The sequence below is a fragment of the Drosophila miranda genome, assembly GCF_003369915.1.
Source record: "Drosophila miranda strain MSH22 chromosome Y unlocalized genomic scaffold, D.miranda_PacBio2.1 Contig_Y23_pilon, whole genome shotgun sequence".
Lineage (NCBI taxonomy): Eukaryota > Metazoa > Arthropoda > Insecta > Diptera > Drosophilidae > Drosophila > Drosophila miranda.
The window spans coordinates 47001-71371 of record NW_022881607.1 but is presented as its reverse complement, the minus strand read 5'-3'; the positions used below and the strand labels follow the sequence as shown (position 1 = coordinate 71371).

The following is a 24371-nucleotide window of genomic DNA, read 5'->3' as shown; positions in this document are numbered from 1 at the left end:
CAGCAGCAGCAGAGGCGGCGGCGTTGGGCTGCTCCAGCTGCCCTCCCTGAGTATGCCCAATGCCAGACAAATTCGGATGCTGCAGCGGCAGCACCAACCAACGACAATCATTCCCCCCCCCATCATTCTGCCAGCTGTCCCCGACATTATGCCCATTCTGGACAAGCTGCAGAAGGACCCGAGGGTGGGCAACAGCAGCTATCACACCAAGCTCATCAGCCGCAATGGTGTCCGTATCCAGGCCCGCGACGTGGCTACCAGGGATGCCATCATGGCAATCCTGGCGATGGCGACGGCAACGAGGCGATGACTGGCCACTACACACACCAGCACAAGAGTGACCGTGGGCTACGGATCGTCGTGCGAGATCTACACCACTCCACAAGCACCCAACTAATAAAAAATCAGATGGCCGAATTGGGCTATTATGTTATATTTATTAGAGCCATTAAAGGGAGATCCGATGGACAGCCACTCGACCAGTTCGAGTTGGAGATAGCCCCCAAGCCGGATGAAAGCCACCACGATGTCCTCCAATTAACCCAGCTGGGCAACCAGTTGGTGACCATTGAGAGGCAGGCCAAGCCGGTGGACCCAGCCCAGTGCCACAGATGTCAGGCATTCGGGCACACCCGCACCTACTGCAGGCGTTCATTCGTCTGTATGAAGTGTGCGGCTGCCCACGCGTCCACGGCATGTGCCAAGCCAAGGGCAGACGCCCCTAAATGCGCCAATTGCCAGGGCGCCCACATCAGCGCCTACAAGGGATGTCCGGCATTCAAGGCAGCAAGGGGCCGCCTTCTGTCCCACCGAGTGGCCATGCAGGAGTTGCGTCGCAAGCGCAGCTCGCTTCTGCAGCCATTGCCAGAGCAGCAGCCACCACCAGCAAGAACAACACCAGCACATCCAGGGCGCCGACAGCAGCAGCAACAGCCAGCTCAAACGCCAGCCAATCCCTGGCGCGGACAGCAGCAGCAGGCAGCACAGACGCCACTCAATGTCTCCTCTCCTGGGCGACGAAGAGGACGAGAACAACATCAGCAGAAGCAGAAGCAGCAGCAGCAGCCAATACTTACAAAAAAAACAGACGCCTGCTGCCTCTGACCCACGCACTGGGCGACGACGTCCAGAGCAGCCATTGAGCCGTTCCCAGGCACAACAGCAGCAGCTGCAACAGCAGCCGCAGCGCGAACAACAACAGCGACAGCAGCAGCAGCAGCTTGCCAACAACCGCTCCCGGCAGAAGATGAAGCCGAAACGCCAATCTTGCGAGGGATCCTGCAGCCAGGCACTGTTGGAGAATACGCAGAGGATGACGCGATTGGAAAAGAGGCTGGAAGTGATGATGTCACTACTCACCTCGCTCATCCAATCCCAGGCAGCGGCGGCAACTCCATCAGTTCCAGTGACATCGGAAAATCCACCAACAATGGCAGCAGCAACAGTTGCCCCAGCTCCACAGCCACCACAAGAAACGTTAGGGCCAACGCCAGCCGCCATTCCAGAGACGGATCCTGAAACGGATGAAGAAAACGATGACGATGAGATGTGGACAGATGACGACTCCATGGATGACATTAAGGCCTACGCCCGCAACATGAGGTACCATCTTGACAACCAGATATCCTGGAACGCTGTGTACTGATTGGACACAACTCTGCCACTGCAATGGATTAAATGACAAATGCATATCAATCGCATGCCACAACAAAAATGAACAACGGACGCTGCCGCCATCAAAGCAATTAAATAAAACATCAACACACACACAAAAATCCACTACACTTGGGCGGCCGGACCTGTGCCGTTCGAGTTATGCCATCGCCATCGTCCTTAGCTGGTGGCCGGATCCAGTGCCATGGCATTCAGAGTGCCCTATGGTCCTGGAAAAGGAAAAACTTATCAGCCAGACATACGATTAAAAAAGGGCTCTGAAAATACTTACCGCCAGCCATTCAGACACACACACACACAAACATCCATTACACTTGGGCGGCCGGACCTGTGCCGTTCGAGTAGGTGTGTCGTTCTCCGCCATTGCCCTCATCTGGTTGCTGGAACCAGGTGCCGTGGCATACACATACACACACAAACATCCACTACACTTGGGCGGCTGGACCTGTGCCGTTCGAGTTATGCCATCGCCATCGTCCTTAGCTGGTGGCCGGATCCAGTGCCATGGCATTCAGAGTGCCCTATGGTCCTGGAAATGGAAAAATTTATCAGCCACAAATACGATTAAAAAGGGCGCTCAAAATACTTACCGCCAGCCACTCAGACACACACACACACACACCCATTACACTTGGGCGGCCGGACCTGTGCCGTTCGAGTTATGTGTGTCGTTGTCCACCATTGCCCACAGCTGGTGGCCGGACCAGTGCCACTCGCTCTATTGACGCACACACACACACTCACATCCATTTCACTTTGGCGGCCGGACCCGTGTCGCCACAGTAATATATGTGCCGTCTACTCCTGGCTCCCAGCTGGTGGCCGGACCAGTGCCACTGGTTCTCCAAGAGGGCATCTATAGCCACAACGATGACGAGGTGCTAATTGCAGCTACCTCTGACGACTCCGGATGACGCCAATTTCGACGACCAGGGGGACGACGGGGTCGGCCGGTATGCAACGCAATGTCTTTACAAGCATTGTGTTTTGCTATGCCGGCCGATGCTTCTAGTCTTCCCTGTAATTATAGAAAAAGATATAGACATTATTATTAAATTGTTATGTTTATTGTAATATTGTAAACGTAAATCAATTGTACCTGTATTGTCTCGTCTTTGTTCCAGTGTAGTATCTCTTTTATTACCTGTTTTTCCGTCGTCTCCACTCCAGTCTACTACTTACCTGTATTGTTATTTCTGCAAGTGCTTGTCTCTATTTATTTAGTGTATTTCCTTTTATTTTCCACGCAAAGCACATGCATTGTTTACCTTCTTCTCTTTATCTATTCCTCAATTGACTACGTGTTGCAACACTGCACTTTTTGAATCTTCGATATCATTTCTTTAACCCTTTCTTCCCCCCCCATTGTTATTATCGTAATTAGTCGGTTCTCCGACACCCCACTACAAAATTATCACAATCTGTGATAAAACTTCGGCGGCAACGGTGCTGAGAATTGATTATCGGTTTCATAATCGATTTTCAAATCAGCATCAGTTGCCGCCACACCCCACCACTACGGCCTAAATTGAGCCAAATTTGCTAGTCTTCGCATAAATCCACTACGTTCCCTATAAACTGCCCGCCCACATGTACATGATACATTCCTAGTCGTCTGCCCTCAGCAGGCGGCAAGGGTAGTAGAGGGGACTGAAGACCACATACCGCATAACAGCCAACAAAACATCAAGTTGACAAACTCACAGGGGATTTCAAATCAAATTTCAAGTTAGGGAGAATTGCAGAGGAGAGACAGCATACTTTTGAGCGTGGCCCCACTTATCTTTCTTGACTTTCACACCGCACACACACACACTTGACACCCTCTTGACGGTTCCCTCTTTTGGAGCCTTTTGCCCCGATCGTGGAATGGTCTCGAGTTCTGGATCTGTGTCCCAACGAGGAAGGTCGTGTCGTGAGCGTTGTGGAGTCGAGTCGTGTTTGAGGTTTAGTCCCTCCGTCAAAGTGCCGAATATTTTGTCTCTCTCTTGTTTTCTTTTTCCCTTGCCCCCCCTGCTGACTGCGGGCCTACTCGAGGTTACAAGTGTTTCGTTGCTGCAGTTTATATGTTTGTAAATTATTGTGCCATTAAATGTACTAGTGTGTTTGAGTGCCGTTTAAAATTGAATTGTAAAAACAAACAAAAATGTACATCTACTAAATTAAGACATATACTGCCCAAAAAAAAAAACTCAACTAATAAAGCAACGCGCTTGGTTGCTGGCGGCTCACACCCCAGCCTCTCAGTTCCTCCCCCCTGTAAGGTGGAGCACTGTTGAGCCCTCAACCCAAAGCGGGTATATAATTTGGAATAATTCCAAAAAAAGCGAAAAAAAAAAAAAACTGTGTGAATCAATCTGACTAGACAAAATCTCCACTCGCGTCGGTCGAAAAACTTTATTACCAAATCTAACCAAAGCCAATCCAGCGCAGCTATGCCACGCGGTTCCACTGCCAGAAGAGGACGACGACGACGTGGACCACACGGCGTCACAGCCAGGGATCGCCCCAAATCAGCCATTTCCACTGCCAGCTCCGACAGCGCCGCCGACGGCGAAGCCAGCGCCGACAGCGCAGCCACCGGCACCGGGGCAAACGCAGCGATACTGAGACGCCAATCCACCGACTCCGCCACCTGGTTGGAGGCACTTCCTCCAATTCCTGGACCGGCTCCAGCCACCATTACCGGGTATGTGAGGACCACAAATGCCGACACCACCATCACCGCCACTCCGGCCACAAGCCCCATCCCCGACCTGCCCTGCCCCAACAGCTGGGCGGCCATTCCCAATCTCACCAGCCAGGAGCAGTTCCAGATCGGCGATTGGGTGGAGGCGGTCCATACCCAGGAACGCCAGCAGCAGCAGCAGCAGCAGCAGAACATCAGCAGCAGCAGCAGCGGTAGTCGCCGGCTTGAGGCATTGGCGGCGTCGGCAGCGGCAGCGGCAGCGGCGTCAGCCAAAGCACCGCTATGTCAAGCCCCGCTATGTCAAGCCAAGCCAAGCCTAGCGGTACCGAGCGCGCCAATAATTCCGCTTCCCACACTCCAACACACACATACACGTATCGATGTACCGTATGCCGTTGCATCGTGTGGAGAGAGCCGGAAACAGCAAGGAGCGAGAGAGAGTGCAAAGAGAGAGCGAGTAACGACCTCGTACCAGCGACAGTACGAGAGGGCACTCGAGCAGCCTCTACACGAACAGCAGCCAACACAAGATTCGTGTTCGAGTGCCCGTTCGGGAGCGAGTTCGAACTCGAACCACAGCCATGGCACAAACCCCGCAAATGCAATGCACACAGCCAATACCACAACCACAAATACAATGATGACATACATCAGCACACAAACAGCGACATCAAACACAAAAACGACAACTGCAATTACGTCGGCAGACAGACGATGCCTGTTAACAGCAATGTTAACAGGCGGACCCCCCCCACCACCGCCGCCAGAGGAACATCAGCAGCAGCAAACACATCAACAACAACAACAACATCAGCCAATAGCAACAAACACAGCCAATACCGATGATATCCCATCCACCTCTGCTGCAGCGGCCCGTTCGCCACTGAAGCGCGTCCGCGCCGAGGTGGATGATGATGATGACCATGTTGACAGTGATGATATGGTTGTTGATTTTGATGACGATGACGACGACGACTATTTGGATGCCAATTATGCATCGGCCAAACGACGACTCCGGGAAACTAACCAACAGGCAAGCAAATCCCATATCCCCCAAATTCAAAACCATCCCCATCACCAACAATCAAACCAGCAACAGCAACAACTTCAGCGGACAATTACACAAAATGCCCCTGCCCCCGCCCCTGCCCCTGCCCCTGCTCCAGCCAATGCTCCACTAGCTCTACCTCACTCACCTGCAAATGCAACTAGTAGCTGCGGCACAGGAACCCACAGCAGCAGCGGCGGCGGCGGCGATGGGCTGCTCCAGCTGCCCTCCCTGAGTATGCCCAATGCCAGACAAATTCGGATGCTGCAGCGGCAGCACCAACCAACGACAATCATTCCCCCCCCATCATTCTGCCAGCTGTCCCCGACATTATGCCCATTCTGGACAAGCTGCAGAAGGACCCGAGGGTGGGCAACAGCAGCTATCACACCAAGCTCATCAGCCGCAATGGTGTCCGTATCCAGGCCCGCGACTTGGCTACCAGGGATGCCATCATGGCAATCCTGGGCGATGGCGACGGCAACGAGGCGATGACTGGCCACTACACACACCAGCACAAGAGTGACCGTGGGCTACGGATCGTCGTGCGAGATCTCCACCACTCCACAAGTACCCAACTAATAAAAAATCAGATGGCCGAATTGGGCTATTATGTTATATTTATTAGAGCCATTAAAGGGAGATCCGATGGACAGCCGCTCGACCAGTTCGAGTTGGAGATAGCCCCCAAGCCGGATGAAAGCCACCACGATGTCCTCCAATTAACCCAGCTGGGCAACCAGTTGGTGACCGTTGAGAGGCAGGCCAAGCCGGTGGACCCAGCCCAGTGCCACAGATGCCAGGCATTCGGGCACACCCGCACCTACTGCAGGCGGTCATTCGTCTGTATGAAGTGTGCGGGTGCCCACGCGTCCACGGCATGTGCCAAGCCAAGGGCAGACGCCCCTAAATGCGCCAATTGCCAGGGCGCCCACATCAGCGCCTACAAGGGATGTCCGGCATTCAAGGCAGCAAGGGGCCGCCTTCTGTCCCACCGAGTGGCCATGCAGGAGTTGCGTCGCAAGCGCAGCTCGCTTCTGCAGCCACTGCCAGAGCAGCAGCCACCACCAGCAAGAACAACACCAGCACATCCAGGGCGCCGACAGCAGCAGCAACAGCCAGCTCAAACGCCAGCCAATCCCTGGCGCCGACAGCAGCAGCAGGCAGCACAGACGCCACTCAATGTCTCCTCTCCTGGGCGACGAAGAGGACGAGAACAACATCAGCAGAAGCAGAAGCAGCAGCAGCAGCCAATACATACAAATAAACAGACGCCTGCTGCCTCTGACCCACGCACTGGGCGACGACGTCCAGAGCAGCCATTCAGCCGTTCCCAGGCACAACAGCAGCAGCTGCAACAGCAGCCGCAGCGCGAACAACAACAGCGACAGCAGCAGCAGCAGCAGCTTGCCAACAACCGCTCCCGGCAGAAGATGCAGCCGAAACGCCAATCCTGCGAGGGATCCTGCAGCCAGGCACTGTTGGAGAATACGCAGAGGATGACGCGATTGGAAAAGAGGCTGGAAGTGATGATGTCACTACTCACCTCGCTCATCCAATCCCAGGCAGTGACGGCAACTCCAGCAGTTCCAGTGACATCGGAAAATCCACCAACAATGGCAGCAGCAACAGTTGCCCCAGCTCCACAGCCACCACAAGAAACGTTAGGGCCAACGCCAGCCGCCATTCCAGAGACGGATCCTGAAACGGATGAAGAAAACGATGACGATGAGATGTGGACAGATGACGACTCCATGGATGACATTAAGGCCTACGCCCGCAACATGAGGTACCATCTTGACAACCAGATATCCTGGAACGCTGTGTACTGATTGGACACATCTCTGCCACTGCAATGGATTAAATGACAAATGCATATCAATCGCATGCCACAACAAAAATGAACAACGGACGCTGCCGCCATCAAAGCAATTAAATAAAACATCAACACACACACAAAAATCCACTACACTTGGGCGGCCGGACCTGTGCCGTTCGAGTTATGCCATCGCCATCGTCCTTAGCTGGTGGCCGGATCCAGTGCCATGGCATTCAGAGTGCCCTATGGTCCTGGAAATGGAAAAATTTATCAGCCACAAATACGATTAAAAAGGGCGCTCAAAATACTTACCGCCAGCCACTCAGACACACACACACACACACCCATTACACTTGGGCGGCCGGACCTGTGCCGTTCGAGTTATGTGTGTCACCGACCGACATTGCCCACAGCTGGTGGCCGGACCAGTGCCACTCGCTCTACATCAGGGCCACAATTGCCGACGCACACACACACTCACATCCATTTCACTTTGGCGGCCGGACCCGTGTCGCCACAGTAATATGCGTGCCGTCTACTCCTGGCTCCCAGCTGGTGGCCGGACCAGTGCCACTGGTTCTCCAAGAGGGCAGCCACAGCCACAACGACGACGAGGTGCCAATTGCAGCTACCTCTGACGACCTCGGATGACGCCAATTTCGACGACCAGGGGGGACGACGGGGTCGGCCGGTATGCAACGCAATGTCTTTACAAGCATTGTGTTTTGCTATGCCGGCCGATGCTTCTTGTCTTCCCTGTAATTATAGAAAAAGATATAGACATTATTATTAAATTGTTATGTTTATTGTAATATTGTAAACGTAAATCAATTGTACCTGTATTGTCTCGTCTTTGTTCCAGTGTAGTATCTCTTTTATTACCTGTTTTTCCGTCGTCTCCACTCCAGTCTACTACTTACCTGTATTGTTATTTCTGCAAGTGCTTGTCTCTTTTTTATTTAGTGTATTTCCACTTATTTTCCACGCAAAGCACATGCATTGTTTACCTTTTCTCTTTATCTATTCCTCAATTGACTACGTGTTGCAACACTGCACTTTCTGAATTTTCGATATCATTTCTTTAACCCCTTCTTCCCCCCCCATTATTATTATCGTAATTAGTGCGGTTCTCCGACACCCCACTACAAAATTATCACAATCTGTGATAAAACTTCGGCGGCAACGGTGCTGAGAATTGATTATCGGTTTCATAATCGATTTTCAAATCAGCATCAGTTGCCGCCACACCCCACCACTACGGCCTAAATTGAGCCAAATTTGCTAGTCTTCGCATAAATCCACTACGTTCCCTATAAACTGCCCGCCCACATGTACATGATACATTCCTAGTCGTCTGCCCTCAGCAGGCGGCAAGGGTAGTAGAGGGGACTGAAGACCACATACCGCATAACAGCCAACAAAACATCAAGTTGACAAACTCACAGGGGATTTCAAATCAAATTTCAAGTTAGGGAGAATTGCAGAGGAGAGACAGCATACTTTTGAGCGTGGCCCCACTTATCTTTCTTGACTTTCACACCGCACACACACACACTTGACACCCTCTTGACGGTTCCCTCTTTTGGAGCCTTTTGCCCCGATCGTGGAATGGTCTCGAGTTCTGGATCTGTGTCCCAACGAGGAAGGTCGTGTCGTGAGCGTTGTGGAGTCGAGTCGTGTTTGAGGTTTAGTTCCTCCGTCAAAGTGCCGAATATTTTGTCTCTCTCTTGTTTTCTTTTTCCCTTGCCCCCCGCCCCCTGCTGACTGCGGGCCTACTCGAGGTTACAAGTGTTTCGTTGCTGCAGTTTATATGTTTGTAAATTATTATTGTGCCATTAAATGTACTAGTGTGTTTGAGTGCCGTTTAAAATTGAATTGTAAAACAAACAACAAAAATGTACATAAATTTATAGTAAGACATATACTGCCCAAAAAAAAAAAAAAACTCAACTAATAAAGCAACGCGCTTGGTTGCTGGCGGCTCACCCCCCAGCCTCTCAGTTCCTCCCCCCTGTAAGGTGGAGCACTGTTGAGCCCTCAACCCAAAGCGGGTATATAATTTGGAAAAAAAATTCCAAAAAAAGCGAAAAAAAAAAACTGTGTGAACAATCTGAATTGACAAAATCTCCACTCGCGTCGGTCGAATAATTTATTACCAAATCCAACCAAAGCCAATCCAGCGCAGCTATGCCACGCGGTTCCACTGCCAGAAGAGGACGACGACGACGAGGACCACACGGCGTCACAGCCAGGGATCGCCCCAAATCAGCCATTTCCACTGCCAGCTCCGACAGCGCCGCCGACGGCGAAGCCAGCGCCGACAGCGCAGCCACCGGCGCCGGGGCAAACGCAGCGATACTGTGACGCCAATCTACCGACTCCGCCACCTGGTTGGAGGCACTTCCTCCAATTCCTGGACCGGCTCCAGCCACCATTACCGGGTATGTGAGGACCACAAATGCCGACACCACCATCACCGCCACTCCGGCCACAAGCCCCATCCCCGACCTGCCCTGCCCCAACAGCTGGGCGGCCATTCCCAATCTCACCAGCCAGGAGCAGTTCCAGATCGGCGATTGGGTGGAGGCGGTCCATACCCAGGAACGCCAGCAGCAGCAGCAGCAGCAGCAGAACATCAGCAGCAGCAGCAGCGGTAGTCGCCGGCTTGAGGCATTGGCGGCGTCGGCAGCGGCAGCGGCGTCAGCCAAAGCACCGCTATGTCAAGCACCGCTATGCCAAGCCAAGCCAAGCCTAGCGGTACCGAGCGCGCCAATAATTCCGCTTCCCACATTCCAACACACACATACACGTATCGATGCACCGTATGCCGATGCTTCGTGTGGAGAGAGCCGGAAACAGCAAGGAGCGAGAGAGAGTGCAAAGAGAGAGCGAGTAACGACCTCGTACCAGCGACAGTACGAGAGGGCACTCGAGCAGCCTCTACACGAACAGCAGCCAACTCAAGATTCGTGTTCGAGTGCCCGTTCGGGAGCGAGTTCGAACTCGAACCACAGCCATGGCACAAACCCCGCAAATGCAATGCACACAGCCAATACCACAACCACAAATACAATGATGACATACATCAGCACACAAACAGCGACATCAAACACAAAAACGACAACTGCAATTACGTCGGCAGACAGACGATGCCTGTTAACAGCAATGTTAACAGGCGGACCCCCCCCACCACCGCCGCCAGAGGAACATCAGCAGCAGCAAACACATCAACAACAACAACAACATCAGCCAATAGCAACAAACACAGCCAATACCGATGATATCCCATCCACCTCTGCTGCAGCGGCCCGTTCGCCACTGAAGCGCGTCCGCGCCGAGGTGGATGATGATGATGACTATGTTGACAGTGATGACATGGTTGTTGATTTTGATGACGATGACGACGACGACAATTTGGATGCCAATTATGCATCGGCCAAACGACGACTCAGGGAAAGCAACCAACAGGCAAGCAAATCCCATATCCCCCAAATTCAAAACCATCCCCATCACCAACAATCAACCTAGCAACAACATCAGCGGACAATTACACAAAATGCCCCTGCCCCCGCCCCTGCCCCTGCCCCTGCCCCTGCTCCAGCCAATGCTCCACTAGCTCTACCTCACTCACCTGCAAATGCAACTAGTAGCTGCGGCACAGGAACCCACAGCAGCAGCAGAGGCGGCGGCGTTGGGCTGCTCCAGCTGCCCTCCCTGAGTATGCCCAATGCCAGACAAATTCGGATGCTGCAGCGACAGCACCAACCAACGACAATCATTCCCCCCCCCATCATTCTGCCAGCTGTCCCCGACATTATGCCCATTCTGGACAAGCTGCAGAAGGACCCGAGGGTGGGCAACAGCAGCTACCACACCAAGCTCATCAGCCGCAATGGTGTCCGTATCCAGGCCCGCGACGTGGCTACCAGGGATGCCATCATGGCAATCCTGGGCGATGGCGACGGCAACGAGGCGATGACTGGCCACTACACACACCAGCACAAGAGTGACCGTGGGCTACGGATCGTCGTGCGAGATCTCCACCACTCCACAAGCACCCAACTAATAAAAAATCAGATGGCCGAATTGGGCTACTATGTTATATTTATTAGAGCCATTAAAGGGAGATCCGATGGACAGCCACTCGAACAGTTCGAGTTGGAGATAGCCCCCAAGCCGGATGAAAGCCACCACGATGTCCTCCAATTAACCCAGCTGGGCAACCAGTTGGTGACCGTTGAGAGGCAGGCCAAGCCGGTGGACCCAGCCCAGTGCCACAGATGTCAGGCATTCGGGCACACCCGCACCTACTGCAGGCGTTCATTCGTCTGTATGAAGTGTGCGGGTGCCCACGCGTCCACGGCATGTGCCAAGCCAAGGGCAGACGCCCCTAAATGCGCCAATTGCCAGGGCGCCCACATCAGCGCCTACAAGGGATGTCCGGCATTCAAGGCAGCAAGGGGCCGCCTTCTGTCCCACCGAGTGGCCATGCAGGAGTTGCGTCGCAAGCGCAGCTCGCTTCTGCAGCCATTGCCAGAGCAGCAGCCACCACCAGCAAGAACAACACCAGCACATCCAGGGCGCCGACAGCAGCAGCAACAGCCAGCTCAAACGCCAGCCAATCCCCGGCGTGGACAGCAGCAGCAGGCAGCACGGACGCCACTCACTGTCTCCTCTCCTGGGCGACGAAGAGGACGAGAACAACATCAGCAGAAGCAGAAGCAGCAGCAGCAGCCAATACATACAAATAAACAGACGCCTGCTGCCTCTGACCCACGCACTGGGCGACGACGTCCAGAGCAGCCATTCAGCCGTTCCCAGGCACAACAGCAGCAGCTGCAACAGCAGCCGCAGCGCGAACAACAACAGCGACAGCAGCAGCAGCAGCAGCTTGCCAACAACCGCTCCCGGCAGAAGATGCAGCCGAAACGCCAATCCTGCGAGGGATCCTGCAGCCAGGCACTGTTGGAGAATACGCAGAGGATGACGCGATTGGAAAAGAGGCTGGAAGTGATGATGTCACTACTCACCTCGCTCATCCAATCCCAGGCAGTGACGGCAACTCCAGCAGTTCCAGTGACATCGGAAAATCCACCAACAATGGCAGCAGCAACAGTTGCCCCAGCTCCACAGCCACCACAAGAAACGTTAGGGCCAACGCCAGCCGCCATTCCAGAGACGGATCCTGAAACGGATGAAGAAAACGATGACGATGAGATGTGGACAGATGACGACTCCATGGATGACATTAAGGCCTACGCCCGCAACATGAGGTACCATCTTGACAACCAGATATCCTGGAACGCTGTGTACTGATTGGACACATCTCTGCCACTGCAATGGATTAAATGACAAATGCATATCAATCGCATGCCACAACAAAAATGAACAACGGACGCTGCCGCCATCAAAGCAATTAAATAAAACATCAACACACACACAAAAATCCACTACACTTGGGCGGCCGGACCTGTGCCGTTCGAGTTATGCCATCGCCATCGTCCTTAGCTGGTGGCCGGATCCAGTGCCATGGCATTCAGAGTGCCCTATGGTCCTGGAAATGGAAAAATTTATCAGCCACAAATACGATTAAAAAGGGCGCTCAAAATACTTACCGCCAGCCACTCAGACACACACACACACACACCCATTACACTTGGGCGGCCGGACCTGTGCCGTTCGAGTTATGTGTGTCACCGACCGACATTGCCCACAGCTGGTGGCCGGACCAGTGCCACTCGCTCTACATCAGGGCCACAATTGCCGACGCACACACACACTCACATCCATTTCACTTTGGCGGCCGGACCCGTGTCGCCACAGTAATATGCCGTCTACTCCTGGCTCCCAGCTGGTGGCCGGACCAGTGCCACTGGTTCTCCAAGAGGGCAGCCACAGCCACAACGACGACGAGGTGCCAATTGCAGCTACCTCTGACGACCTCGGATGACGCCAATTTCGACGACCAGGGGGGACGACGGGGTCGGCCGGTATGCAACGCAATGTCTTTACAAGCATTGTGTTTTGCTATGCCGGCCGATGCTTCTTGTCTTCCCTGTAATTATAGAAAAAAGATATAGACATTATTATTAAATTGTTATGTTTATTGTAATATTGTAAACGTAAATCAATTGTACCTGTATTGTCTCGTCTTTGTTCCAGTGTAGTATCTCTTTTATTACCTGTTTTTCCGTCGTCTCCACTCCAGTCTACTACTTACCTGTATTGTTATTTCTGCAAGTGCTTGTCTCTATTTATTTAGTGTATTTCCTTTTATTTTCCACGCAAAGCACATGCATTGTTTACCTTCTTCTCTTTATCTATTCCTCAATTGACTACGTGTTGCAACACTGCACTTTTTGAATCTTCGATATCATTTCTTTAACCCTTTCTTCCCCCCCCATTGTTATTATCGTAATTAGTCGGTTCTCCGACACCCCACTACAAAATTATCACAATCTGTGATAAAACTTCGGCGGCAACGGTGCTGAGAATTGATTATCGGTTTCATAATCGATTTTCAAATCAGCACCAGTTGCCTCCACACCCCACCACTACGGCCTAAATTGAGCCAAATATGCTAGTCTTCGCATAAATCCACTACGTTCCCTATAAACTGCCCGCCCACATGTACATGATACATTCCTAGTCGTCTGCCCTCAGCAGGCGGCAAGGGTAGTAGAGGGGACTGAAGACCACATACCGCATAACAGCCAACAAAACATCAAGTTGACAAACTCACAGGGGATTGCAAATCAAATTTCAAGTTAGGGAGAATTGCAGAGGAGAGACAGCATACTTTTGAGCGTGGCCCCACTTATCTTTCTTGACTTTCACACCGCACACACACACACTTGACACCCTCTTGACGATTCGTACTTTTGGAGCCTTTTGCCCCGATCGTGGAATCGTCTCGAGTCTGGATCTGTGTCCCAACGAGGAAAGTCGTGTCGTGAGCGTTGTGGAGTCGAGTCGTGTTTGAGGTTTAGTTCCTCCGTCAAAGTGCCGAATATTTTGTCTCTCTCTTGTTCTCTTTTTCCCTTGCCCCCCCTGCTGACTGCGGGCCTAGTCGAGGTTACAAGTGTTTCGTTGCTGCAGTTTATATGTTTGTAAATTATTGTGCCATTAAATGTACTAGTGTGTTTGAGTGCCGTTTAAAATTGAATTGTAAAAACAAACAAAAATGTACATCTACTAAATTAAGACATATACTGCCCAAAAAAAAACTCAACTAATAAAGCAACGCGCTTGGTTGCTGGCGGCTCACACCCCAGCCTCTCAGTTCCTCCCCCCTGTAAGGTGGAGCACTGTTGAGCCCTCAACCCAAAGCGGGTATATAATTTGGAAAAATATTCCAAAAAAAGCGAAAAAAAAAACTGTGTGAATCAATCTGACTTGACAAAATCTCCACTCGCGTCGGTCGAAAAACTTTAATACCAAATCTAACCAAAGCCAATCCAGCGCAGCTATGCCACGCGGTTCCACTGCCAGAAGAGGACGACGACGACGAGGACCACACGGCGTCACAGCCAGGGATCGCCCCAAATCAGCCATTTCCACTGCCAGCTCCGACAGCGCCGCCGACGGCGAAGCCAGCGCCGACAGCGCAGCCACCGGCGCCGGGGCAAACGCAGCGATACTGAGTCGCCAATCTACCGACTCCGCCACCTGGTTGGAGGCACTTCCTCCAATTCCTGGACCGGCTCCAGCCACCATTACCGGGTATGTGAGGACCACAAATGCCGACACCACCATCACCGCCACTCCGGCCACAAGCCCCATCCCCGACCTGCCCTGCCCCAACAGCTGGGCGGCCATTCCCAATCTCACCAGCCAGGAGCAGTTCCAGATCGGCGATTGGGTGGAGGCGGTCCATACCCAGGAACGCCAGCAGCAGCAGCAGCAGCAGCAGAACATCAGCAGCAGCAGCAGCGGTAGTCGCCGGCTTGAGGCATTGGCGGCGTCGGCAGCGGCAGCGGCGTCAGCCAAAGCACCGCTATGTCAAGCACCGCTATGCCAAGCCAAGCCAAGCCTAGCGGTACCGAGCGCGCCAATAATTCCGCTTCCCACACTCCAACACACACATACACGTATCGATGCACCGTATGCCGATGCTTCGTGTGGAGAGAGCCGGAAACAGCAAGGAGCGAGAGAGAGGGCAAAGAGAGAGCGAGTAACGACCTCGTACCAGCGACAGTACGAGAGGGCACTCGAGCAGCCTCTACACGAACAGCAGCCAACACAAGATTCGTGTTCGAGTGCCCGTTCGGGAGCAAGTTCGAACTCGAACCACAGCCATGGCACAAACCCCGCAAATGCAATGCACACAGCCAATACCACAACCACAAATACAATGATGACATACATCAGCACACAAACAGCGACATCAAACACAAAAACGACAACTGCAATTACGTCGGCAGACAGACGATGCCTGTTAACAGCAATGTTAACAGGCGGACCCCCCCCACCACCACCGCCAGAGGAACATCAGCAGCAGCAAACACATCAACAACAACAACAACATCAGCCAATAGCAACAAACACAGCCAATACCGATGATATCCCATCCACCTCTGCTGCAGCGGCCCGTTCGCCACTGAAGCGCGTCCGCGCCGAGGTGGATGATGATGATGACGATGATGACAGTGATGTTATGGTTGTTGATTTTGATGACGATGACGACGACGACAATTTGGATGCCAATTATGCATCGGCCAAACGACGACTCCGGGAAACTAACCAACAGGCAAGCAAATCCCATATCCCCCAAATTCAAAACCATCCCCATCACCAACAATCAAACCAGCAACAGCAACAACTTCAGCGGGCAATTACACAAAATGATCCTGCCCCCGCCCCCGCCCCTGCCCCTGCTCCTGCCCCTGCTCCAGCCAATGCTCCACTAGCTCTACCTCACTCACCTGCAAATGCAACTAGTAGCTGCGGCACAGGAACCCACAGCAGCAGCGGCGACGGCGGCGTTGGGCTGCTCCAGCTGCCCTCCCTGAGTATGCCCAATGCCAGACAAATTCGGATGCTGCAGCGACAGCACCAACCAACGACAATCATTCCCCCCCCATCATTCTGCCAGCTGTCCCCGACATTATGCCCATTCTGGACAAGCTGCAGAAGGACCCGAGGGTGGGCAACAGCAGCTATCACACCAAGCTCATCAGCCGCAATGGTGTCCGTATCCAGGCCCGCGACTTGGCTACCAGGGATGCCATCATGGCAATCCTGGGCGATGGCGACGGCAACGAGGCGATGACTGGCCACTACACACACCAGCACAAGAGTGACCGTGGGCTACGGATCGTCGTGCGAGATCTCCACCACTCCACAAGCACCCAACTAATAAAAAATCAGATGGCCGAATTGGGCTATTATGTTATATTTATTAGAGCCATTAAAGGGAGATCCGATGGACAGCCACTCGAACAGTTCGAGTTGGAGATAGCCCCCAAGCCGGATAAAAGCCACCACGATGTCCTCCAATTAACCCAGCTGGGCAACCAGTTGGTGACCGTCGAGAGGCAGGCCAAGCCGGGGGACCCAGCCCAGTGCCACAGATGTCAGGCATTCGGGCACACCCGCACCTACTGCAGGCGTTCATTCGTCTGTATGAAGTGTGCGGGTGCCCACGCGTCCACGGCATGTGCCAAGCCAAGGGCAGACGCCCCTAAATGCGCCAATTGCCAGGGCGCCCACATCAGCGCCTACAAGGGATGTCCGGCATTCAAGGCAGCAAGGGGCCGCCTTCTGTCCCACCGAGTGGCCATGCAGGAGTTGCGTCGCAAGCGCAGCTCGCTTCTGCAGCCACTGCCAGAGCAGCAGCCACCACCAGCAAGAACAACACCAGCACATCCAGGGCGCCGACAGCAGCAGCAACAGCCAGCTCAAACGCCAGCCAATCCCTGGCGCCGACAGCAGCAGCAGGCAGCACAGACGCCACTCAATGTCTCCTCTCCTGGGCGACGAAGAGGACGAGAACAACAGCAGCAGAAGCAGAAGCAGCAGCAGCAGCCAATACATACAAATAAACAGACGCCTGCTGCCTCTGACCCACGCACTGGGCGACGACGTCCAGAGCAGCCATTGAGCCGTTCCCAGGCACAACAGCAGCAGCTGCTACAGCAGCCGCAGCGCGAACAACAACAACAGCGACAGCAGCAGCAGCAGCTTGCCAACAACCGCTCCCGGCAGAAGATGAAGCCGAAACGCCAATCCTGCGAGGGATCCTGCAGCCAGGCACTGTTGGAGAATACGCAGAGGATGACGCGATTGGAAAAGAGGCTGGAAGCGATGATGTCACTACTCACCTCGCTCATCCAATCCCAGGCAGCGGCGGCAACTCCAGCAGTTCCAGTGACATCGAAAAATCCACCAACAATGGCAGCAGCAACTGTGGCTGCCCCAGCTCCACAGCCACCACAAGAAACGTTAGGGCCAACGCCAGCCGCCACTCCAGAGACGGATCCTGAAACGGACGAAGAAAATGATGACAATGAGATGTGGACAGATGACGACTCCATGGATGACATTAAGGCCTACGCCCGCAACATGAGGTACCTTCTTGACAACCAGATATCCTGGAACGCTGTGTACTGATTGGACACATCTCTGCCACTGCAATGGATTAAAAAGACAAATGCATATCAATCGCATGCCACAACAAAAACGAACAACGGACGCTGCCGCCATCAAAGCCGTTAAATAAAACATCAACACACACACAAACATCCACTACACTTGGGCGGCCGGACCTGTGCCGTTCGAGTTATGCCATCGCCATCTTCCTTAGTTGGTGGCCGGATCCAGTGCCATGGCATTCAGAGTGCCCTATGGACCTGGAAAAGGAAAAATCCATCAGCCACAAACACGATTAAAAAGGGCGCTCAAAATACTTACCGCCAGCCATTCAGACACACACACACACACACACCCACTACACTTGGGCGGCCGGACCTGTGCCGTTCGAGTTATGCCATCGCTACCTTCCTTAGCTGGTGGCCGGTTCCAGTGCCATGGCATTCAGAGTGCCCTATGGTCCTGGAAATGGAAAAATTTATCAGCCACAAATACGATTAAAAAGGGCGCTCAAAATACTTACCGCCAGCCACTCAGACACACACACACACACACCCATTACACTTGGGCGGCCGGACCTGTGCCGTTCGAGTTATGTGTGTCGTTGTCCACCATTGCCCACAGCTGGTGGCCGGACCAGTGCCACTCGCTCTACACCAGGGCCACAATTGCCGACGCACACACACACTCACATCCATTTCACTTTGGCGGCCGGACCCGTGTCGCCACAGTGATATGTGTGCCGTCTACTCCTGGCTCCCAGCTGGTGGCCGGACCAGTGCCACTGGTTCTCCAAGAGGGCAGCCACAGCCACAACGACGACGAGGTGCTAATTGCAGCTACCTCTGACGACCTCGGATGACGCCAATTTCGACGACCAGGGGGATGACGGGGTCGGCCGGTATGCAACGCAATGTCTTTACAAGCATTGTGTTTTGCTATGCCGGCCGATGCTTCTTGTCTTCCCTGTAATTATAGAAAAAGATATAGACATTATTTTAAATTGTTATGTTTATTGTAATATTGTAAACGTAAATCAATTGTACCTGTATTGTCTCGTCTTTGTTCCAGTGTAGTATCTCTTTTATTACCTGTTTTTCCGTCGTCTCCACTCCAGTCTACTACTTACCTGTATTGTTATTACTGCAAGTGCTTGTCTCTTTTTTATTTAGTGTCTTTCCACTTATTTTCCACGCAAAGCACATGCATTGTTTACCTTTTCTCTCAATCTATTCCTCAATTGACTACGTGTTGCAACACTGCACTTTCTGAATTTTCGATCTCATTTCTTTAACCCCTTCTTCCCCCCCCATTATTATTATCGTAATTAGTCGGTTCTCCGACACCCCACTAAAAAATTATCACAATCTGTGATAAAACTTCGGCGGCAACGGTGCTGAGAATTGATTATCGGTTTTGTAATCGACTTTCAAATCAGCATCAGTTGCCGCCACACCCCACCACTACGGCCTAAATTGAGCCAAATTTGCTAGTCTTCGCATAAATCCACTACGTTCCCTAAAAACTGCCCGCCCACATGTACATGATACATTCCTAGTCGTCTGCCCTCAGCAGGCGGCAAGGGTAGTAGAGGGGACTGAAGACCACATACCGCATAACAGCCAACAAAACATCAAGTTGACAAACTCACAGGGGATTTCAAATCAAATTTCAAGTTAGGGAGAATTGCAGAGGAGAGACAGCATACTTTTGAGCGTGGCCCCACTTATCTTTCTTGACTTTCACACCGCACACACACACACTTGACACCCTCTTGACGATTCGTACTTTTGGAGCCTTTTGCCCCGATCGTGGAATCGTCTCGAGTCTGGATCTGTGTCCCAACGAGGAAGGTCGTGTCGTGGGCGTTGTGGAGTCGAGTCGTGTTTGAGGTTTAGTCCCTCCGTCAAAGTGCCGAATACTTTGTCTCTCTCTTGTTCTCTTTTTCCCTTGCCCCCCCCCTGCTGACTGCGGGCCTAGTCGAGGTTACAAGTGTTTAACGTTGCTGCAGTTTATATGTTTGTAAATTATTATTGTGCCATTAAATGTACTAGTGTGTTTGAGTGCCGTTTAAAAGTTGAATTGTAAAACAAACAAAAAAAAAAAAAAAAAATGTACATAAATTAATAGTAAGACATATACTGCCCAAAAAAAAAAAAACAAAAAAAAAAAAACTCAACTAATAAAGCAACGCGCTTGGTTGCTGGCGGCTCACACCCCAGCCTCTCAGTTCCTCCCCCCTGTAAGGTGGAGCACTGTTGAGCCCTCAACCCAAAGCGGGGATATAATTTGGAAAAACATTCCAAAAAAGCGAAAAAAAACTGTGTGAACAATCTGAATTGACAAAATCTCCACTCGCGTCGGTCGAATAATTTATTACCAAATCCAACCAAAGCCAATCCAGCGCAGCTATGCCACGCGGTTCCACTGCCAGAAGAGGACGACGACGACGAGGACCTCACGGCGTCACAGCCAGGGATCGCCCCAAATCAGCCATTTCCACTGCCAGCTCCGACAGCGCCGACAGCGCAGCCACCGGCACAGGGGCAAACGCAGCGATACTGAGACGCCAATCCACCGACTCCGCCACCTGGCTGGAGGCACTTCCTCCAATTTCTGGACCGGCTCCAGCCACCATTACCGGGTATGTGAGGTCCACAAATGCCGACACCACCATCACCGCCACTCCGGCCACAAGCCCCATCCCCGACCTGCCCTGCCCCAACAGCTGGGCGGCCATTCCCAATCTCACCAGCCAGGAGCAGTTCCAGATCGGCGATTGGGTGGAGGCGGTCCATACCCAGGAACGCCAGCAGCAGCAGCAGCAGCAGAACATCAGCAGCAGCAGCAGCGGTGGTCGCCGGCTTGAGGCATTGGCGGCGTCGGCAGCGGCAGCGGCGTCAGCCAAAGCACCGCTATGTCAAGCACCGCTATGCCAAGCCAAGCCAAGCCTAGCGGTACCGAGCGCGCCAATAATTCCGCTTCCCACACTCCAACACACACATACACGTATCGATGCACCGTATGCCGATGCTTCGTGTGGAGAGAGCCGGAAACAGCAAGGAGCGAGAGAGAGTGCAAAGAGAGAGCGAGTAACGACCTCGTACCAGCGACAGTACGAGAGGGCACTCGAGCAGCCTCTACACGAACAGCAGCCAACTCAAGATTCGTGTTCGAGTGCCCGTTCGGGAGCGAGTTCGAACTCGAACCACAGCCATGGCACAAACCCCGCAAATGCAATGCACACAGCCAATACCACAACCACAAATACAATGATGACATACATCAGCACACAAACAGCGACATCAAACACAAAAACGACAACTGCAATTACGTCGGCAGCCAGACGATGCCTGTTAACAGCAATGTTAACAGGCGGACCCCCCCCACCACCGCCGCCAGAGGAACATCAGCAGCAGCAAACACATCAACAACAACAACAACATCAGCCAACAGCAACAAACACAGCCAATACCGATGATATCCCATCCACTTCTGCTGCAGCGGCCCGTTCGCCACTGAAGCGCGTCCGCGCCGAGGTGGATGATGATGATGACAGTGATGATATGGTTGTTGATTTTGATGACGATGACGACGACGACAATTTGGATGCCAATTATGCATAGGCCAACCGACGCCTCCGGGAAACTAACCAACAGGCAAGCAAATCCTATATCCCCCAAATTCAAAACCATCCCCATCACCAACAATCAACCCAGCAACAACATCAGCGGACAATTACACAAAATGCCCCTGCCCCCGCCCCTGCCCCTGCCCCTGCCCCTGCTCCAGCCAATGCTCCACTAGCTCTACCTCACTCACCTGCAAATGCAACTAGTAGCTGCGGCACAGGAACCCACAGCAGCAGCAGAGGCGGCGGCGTTGGGCTGCTCCAGCTGCCCTCCCTGAGTATGCCCAATGCCAGACAAATTCGGATGCTGCAGCGACAGCACCAACCAACGACAATCATTCCCCCCCCCATCATTCTGCCAGCTGTCCCCGACATTATGCCCATTCTGGACAAGCTGCAGAAGGACCCGAGGGTGGGCAACAGCAGCTATCACACCAAGCTCATCAGCCGCAATGGTGTCCGTATCCAGGCCCGCGACTTGGCTACCAGGGATGCCATCATGGCAATCCTGGGCGATGGCGACGGCAACGAGGCGATGACTGGCCACTACACACACCAGCACAAGAGTGACCGTGGGCTACGGATCGTCGTGCGAGATCTCCACCACTCCACAAGCACCCAACTAATAAAAAATCAGATGGCCGAATTGGGCTACTATGTTATATTTATTAGAGCCATTAAAGGGAGATCCGATGGACAGCCACTCGAACAGTTCGAGTTGGAGATAGCCCCCAAGCCGGATGAAAGCCACCACGATGTCCTCCAATTAACCCAGCTGGGCAACCAGTTGGTGACCGTTGAGAGGCAGGCCAAGCCGGTGGACCCAGCCCAGTGCCACAGATGTCAGGCATTCGGGCACACCCGCACCTACTGCAGGCGTTCATTCGTCTGTATGAAGTGTGCGGGTGCCCACGCGTCCACGGCATGTGCCAAGCCAAGGGCAGACGCCCCTAAATGCGCCAATTGCCAGGGCGCCCACATCAGCGCCTACAAGGGATGTCCGGCATTCAAGGCAGCAAGGGGCCGCCTTCTGTCCCACCGAGTGGCCATGCAGGAGTTGCGTCGCAAGCGCAGCTCGCTTCTGCAGCCACTGCCAGAGCAGCAGCCACCACCAGCAAGAACAACACCAGCACATCCAGGGCGCCGACAGCAGCAGCAACAGCCAGCTCAAACGCCAGCCAATCCCCGGCGTGGACAGCAGCAGCAGGCAGCACAGACGCCACTCAATGTCTCCTCTCCTGGGCGACGAAGAGGACGAGAACAACATCAGCAGAAGCAGAAGCAGCAGCAGCAGCCAATACATACAAATAAACAGACGCCTGCTGCCTCTGACCCACGCACTGGGCGACGACGTCCAGAGCAGCCATTGAGCCGTTCCCAGGCACAACAGCAGCAGCTGCAACAGCAGCCGCAGCGCGAACAACAACAGCGACAGCAGCAGCAGCAGCAGCTTGCCAACAACCGCTCCCGGCAGAAAATGAAGCCGAAACGCCAATCTTGCGAGGGATCCTGCAGCCAGGCACTGTTGGAGAATACGCAGAGGATGACGCGATTGGAAAAGAGGCTGGAAGTGATGATGTCACTACTCACCTCGCTCATCCAATCCCAGGCAGTGACGGCAACTCCAGCAGTTCCAGTGACATCGGGTAATCCACCAACAATCGCAGCAGCAACAGTGGCTGCCCCAGCTCCACAGCCACCACAGGAAACGTTAGGGCCAACGCCAGCCGCCACTCCAGAGACGGATTCTGAAACGGATGAAGAAAATGATGACGATGAGATGTGGACAGATGACGACTCCATGGATGACATTAAGGCCTACGCCCGCAACATGAGGTACCATCTTGACAACCAGATATCCTGGAACGCTGTGTACTAACTGGACACATCTCTGCCACTGAAATGGATTAAATGACAAATGCATATCAATCGCATGCCACAACAAAAATTAACAACGGACGCTGCCGCCATCAAAGCAATTAAATACTTACCGCCTGCCATTCAGACACACACACACACAAACATCCATTACACTTGGGCGGCCGGACCTGTGCCGTTCGTGTAGATGTGTGTCGTGTCCGCCATCGTCCTTAGCTGGTGGCCGGATCCAGTGCCATGGCATTCAGAGTGCCCTATGGACCTGGAAAAGGAAAAATCCATCAGCCACAAATACGATTAAAAAGGGCGCTCAAAATACATAACGCCAGCCATTCAGACACACACACACACACACATCCACTACACTTGGGCGGCCGGACCTGTGCCGCTCGAGTTATGCCATCGCCATCGTCCTTAGCTGGTGGCCGGATCCAGTGCCATGGCATTCAGAGTGCCCTATGGACCTGGAGAAGGAAAAATCCATCAGCCACAAATACGATTAAAAAGGGCGCTCAAAATACATAACGCCAGCCATTCAGACACACACACACACACACATCCACTACACTTGGGCGGCCTGACCTGTGCCGCTCGAGTTATGCCATCGCCATCGTCCTTAGTTGGTGGCCGGATCCAGTGCCATGGCATTCAGAGTGCCCTATGGTCCTGGAAAAGGAAAAATCCATCAGCCAGACATACGATTAAAAAAGGGCGCTCAAAATACTTACCGCCAGCCATTCAGACACACACACACACACACAACCATTACACTTGGGCGGCCGGACCTGTGCCGTTCGAGTTATGCGTGTCATTGTCCATCATTGCCCACAGCTGGTGGCCGGACCAGTGCCACTCGCTCTACATCAGGGCCACAATTGCCGACGCACACACACACTCACATCCATTTCACTTTGGCGGCCGGACCCGTGTCGCCACAGTAATATGCGTGCCGTCTTTTCCTGGCTCCCAGCTGGTGGCCGGACCAGTGCCACTGGTTCTCCAAGCGGGCAGCCACAGCCACAACGACGACGAGGTGCTAATT

At 53.1% G+C, this 24371-nt stretch overlaps 1 protein-coding gene across 3 annotated transcripts; it reads right to left on the bottom strand.

The window, feature by feature from the left end:
* Window positions 1-17341: 17341 nt before the first annotated feature.
* On the bottom strand, window positions 17342-23479 carry LOC117192155. Of its 3 annotated transcripts, XM_033396813.1 has the most exons (4): window positions 23443-23466; window positions 23292-23348; window positions 17553-17710; window positions 17342-17484 (listed from the first exon to the last, which is right to left on the bottom strand). In XM_033396813.1, exons 1-4 carry the CDS (start codon window positions 23450-23452, stop codon window positions 17362-17364), a joined length of 348 nt encoding a protein of 115 aa, XP_033252704.1. In that variant the 5' UTR covers window positions 23453-23466; the 3' UTR covers window positions 17342-17361. The 3 variants fall into 3 exon arrangements, 2 of the variants coding, with proteins under 2 accessions (XP_033252704.1, XP_033252705.1); XM_033396814.1 differs by lacking the exons at window positions 23292-23348; window positions 23443-23466 and adding an exon at window positions 17803-17967; XR_004474233.1 differs by lacking the exons at window positions 17342-17484; window positions 17553-17710 and adding an exon at window positions 22828-22973 and having other exon boundaries at window positions 23042-23348; window positions 23443-23479.
* Window positions 23480-24371: the final 892 nt, after the last annotated feature.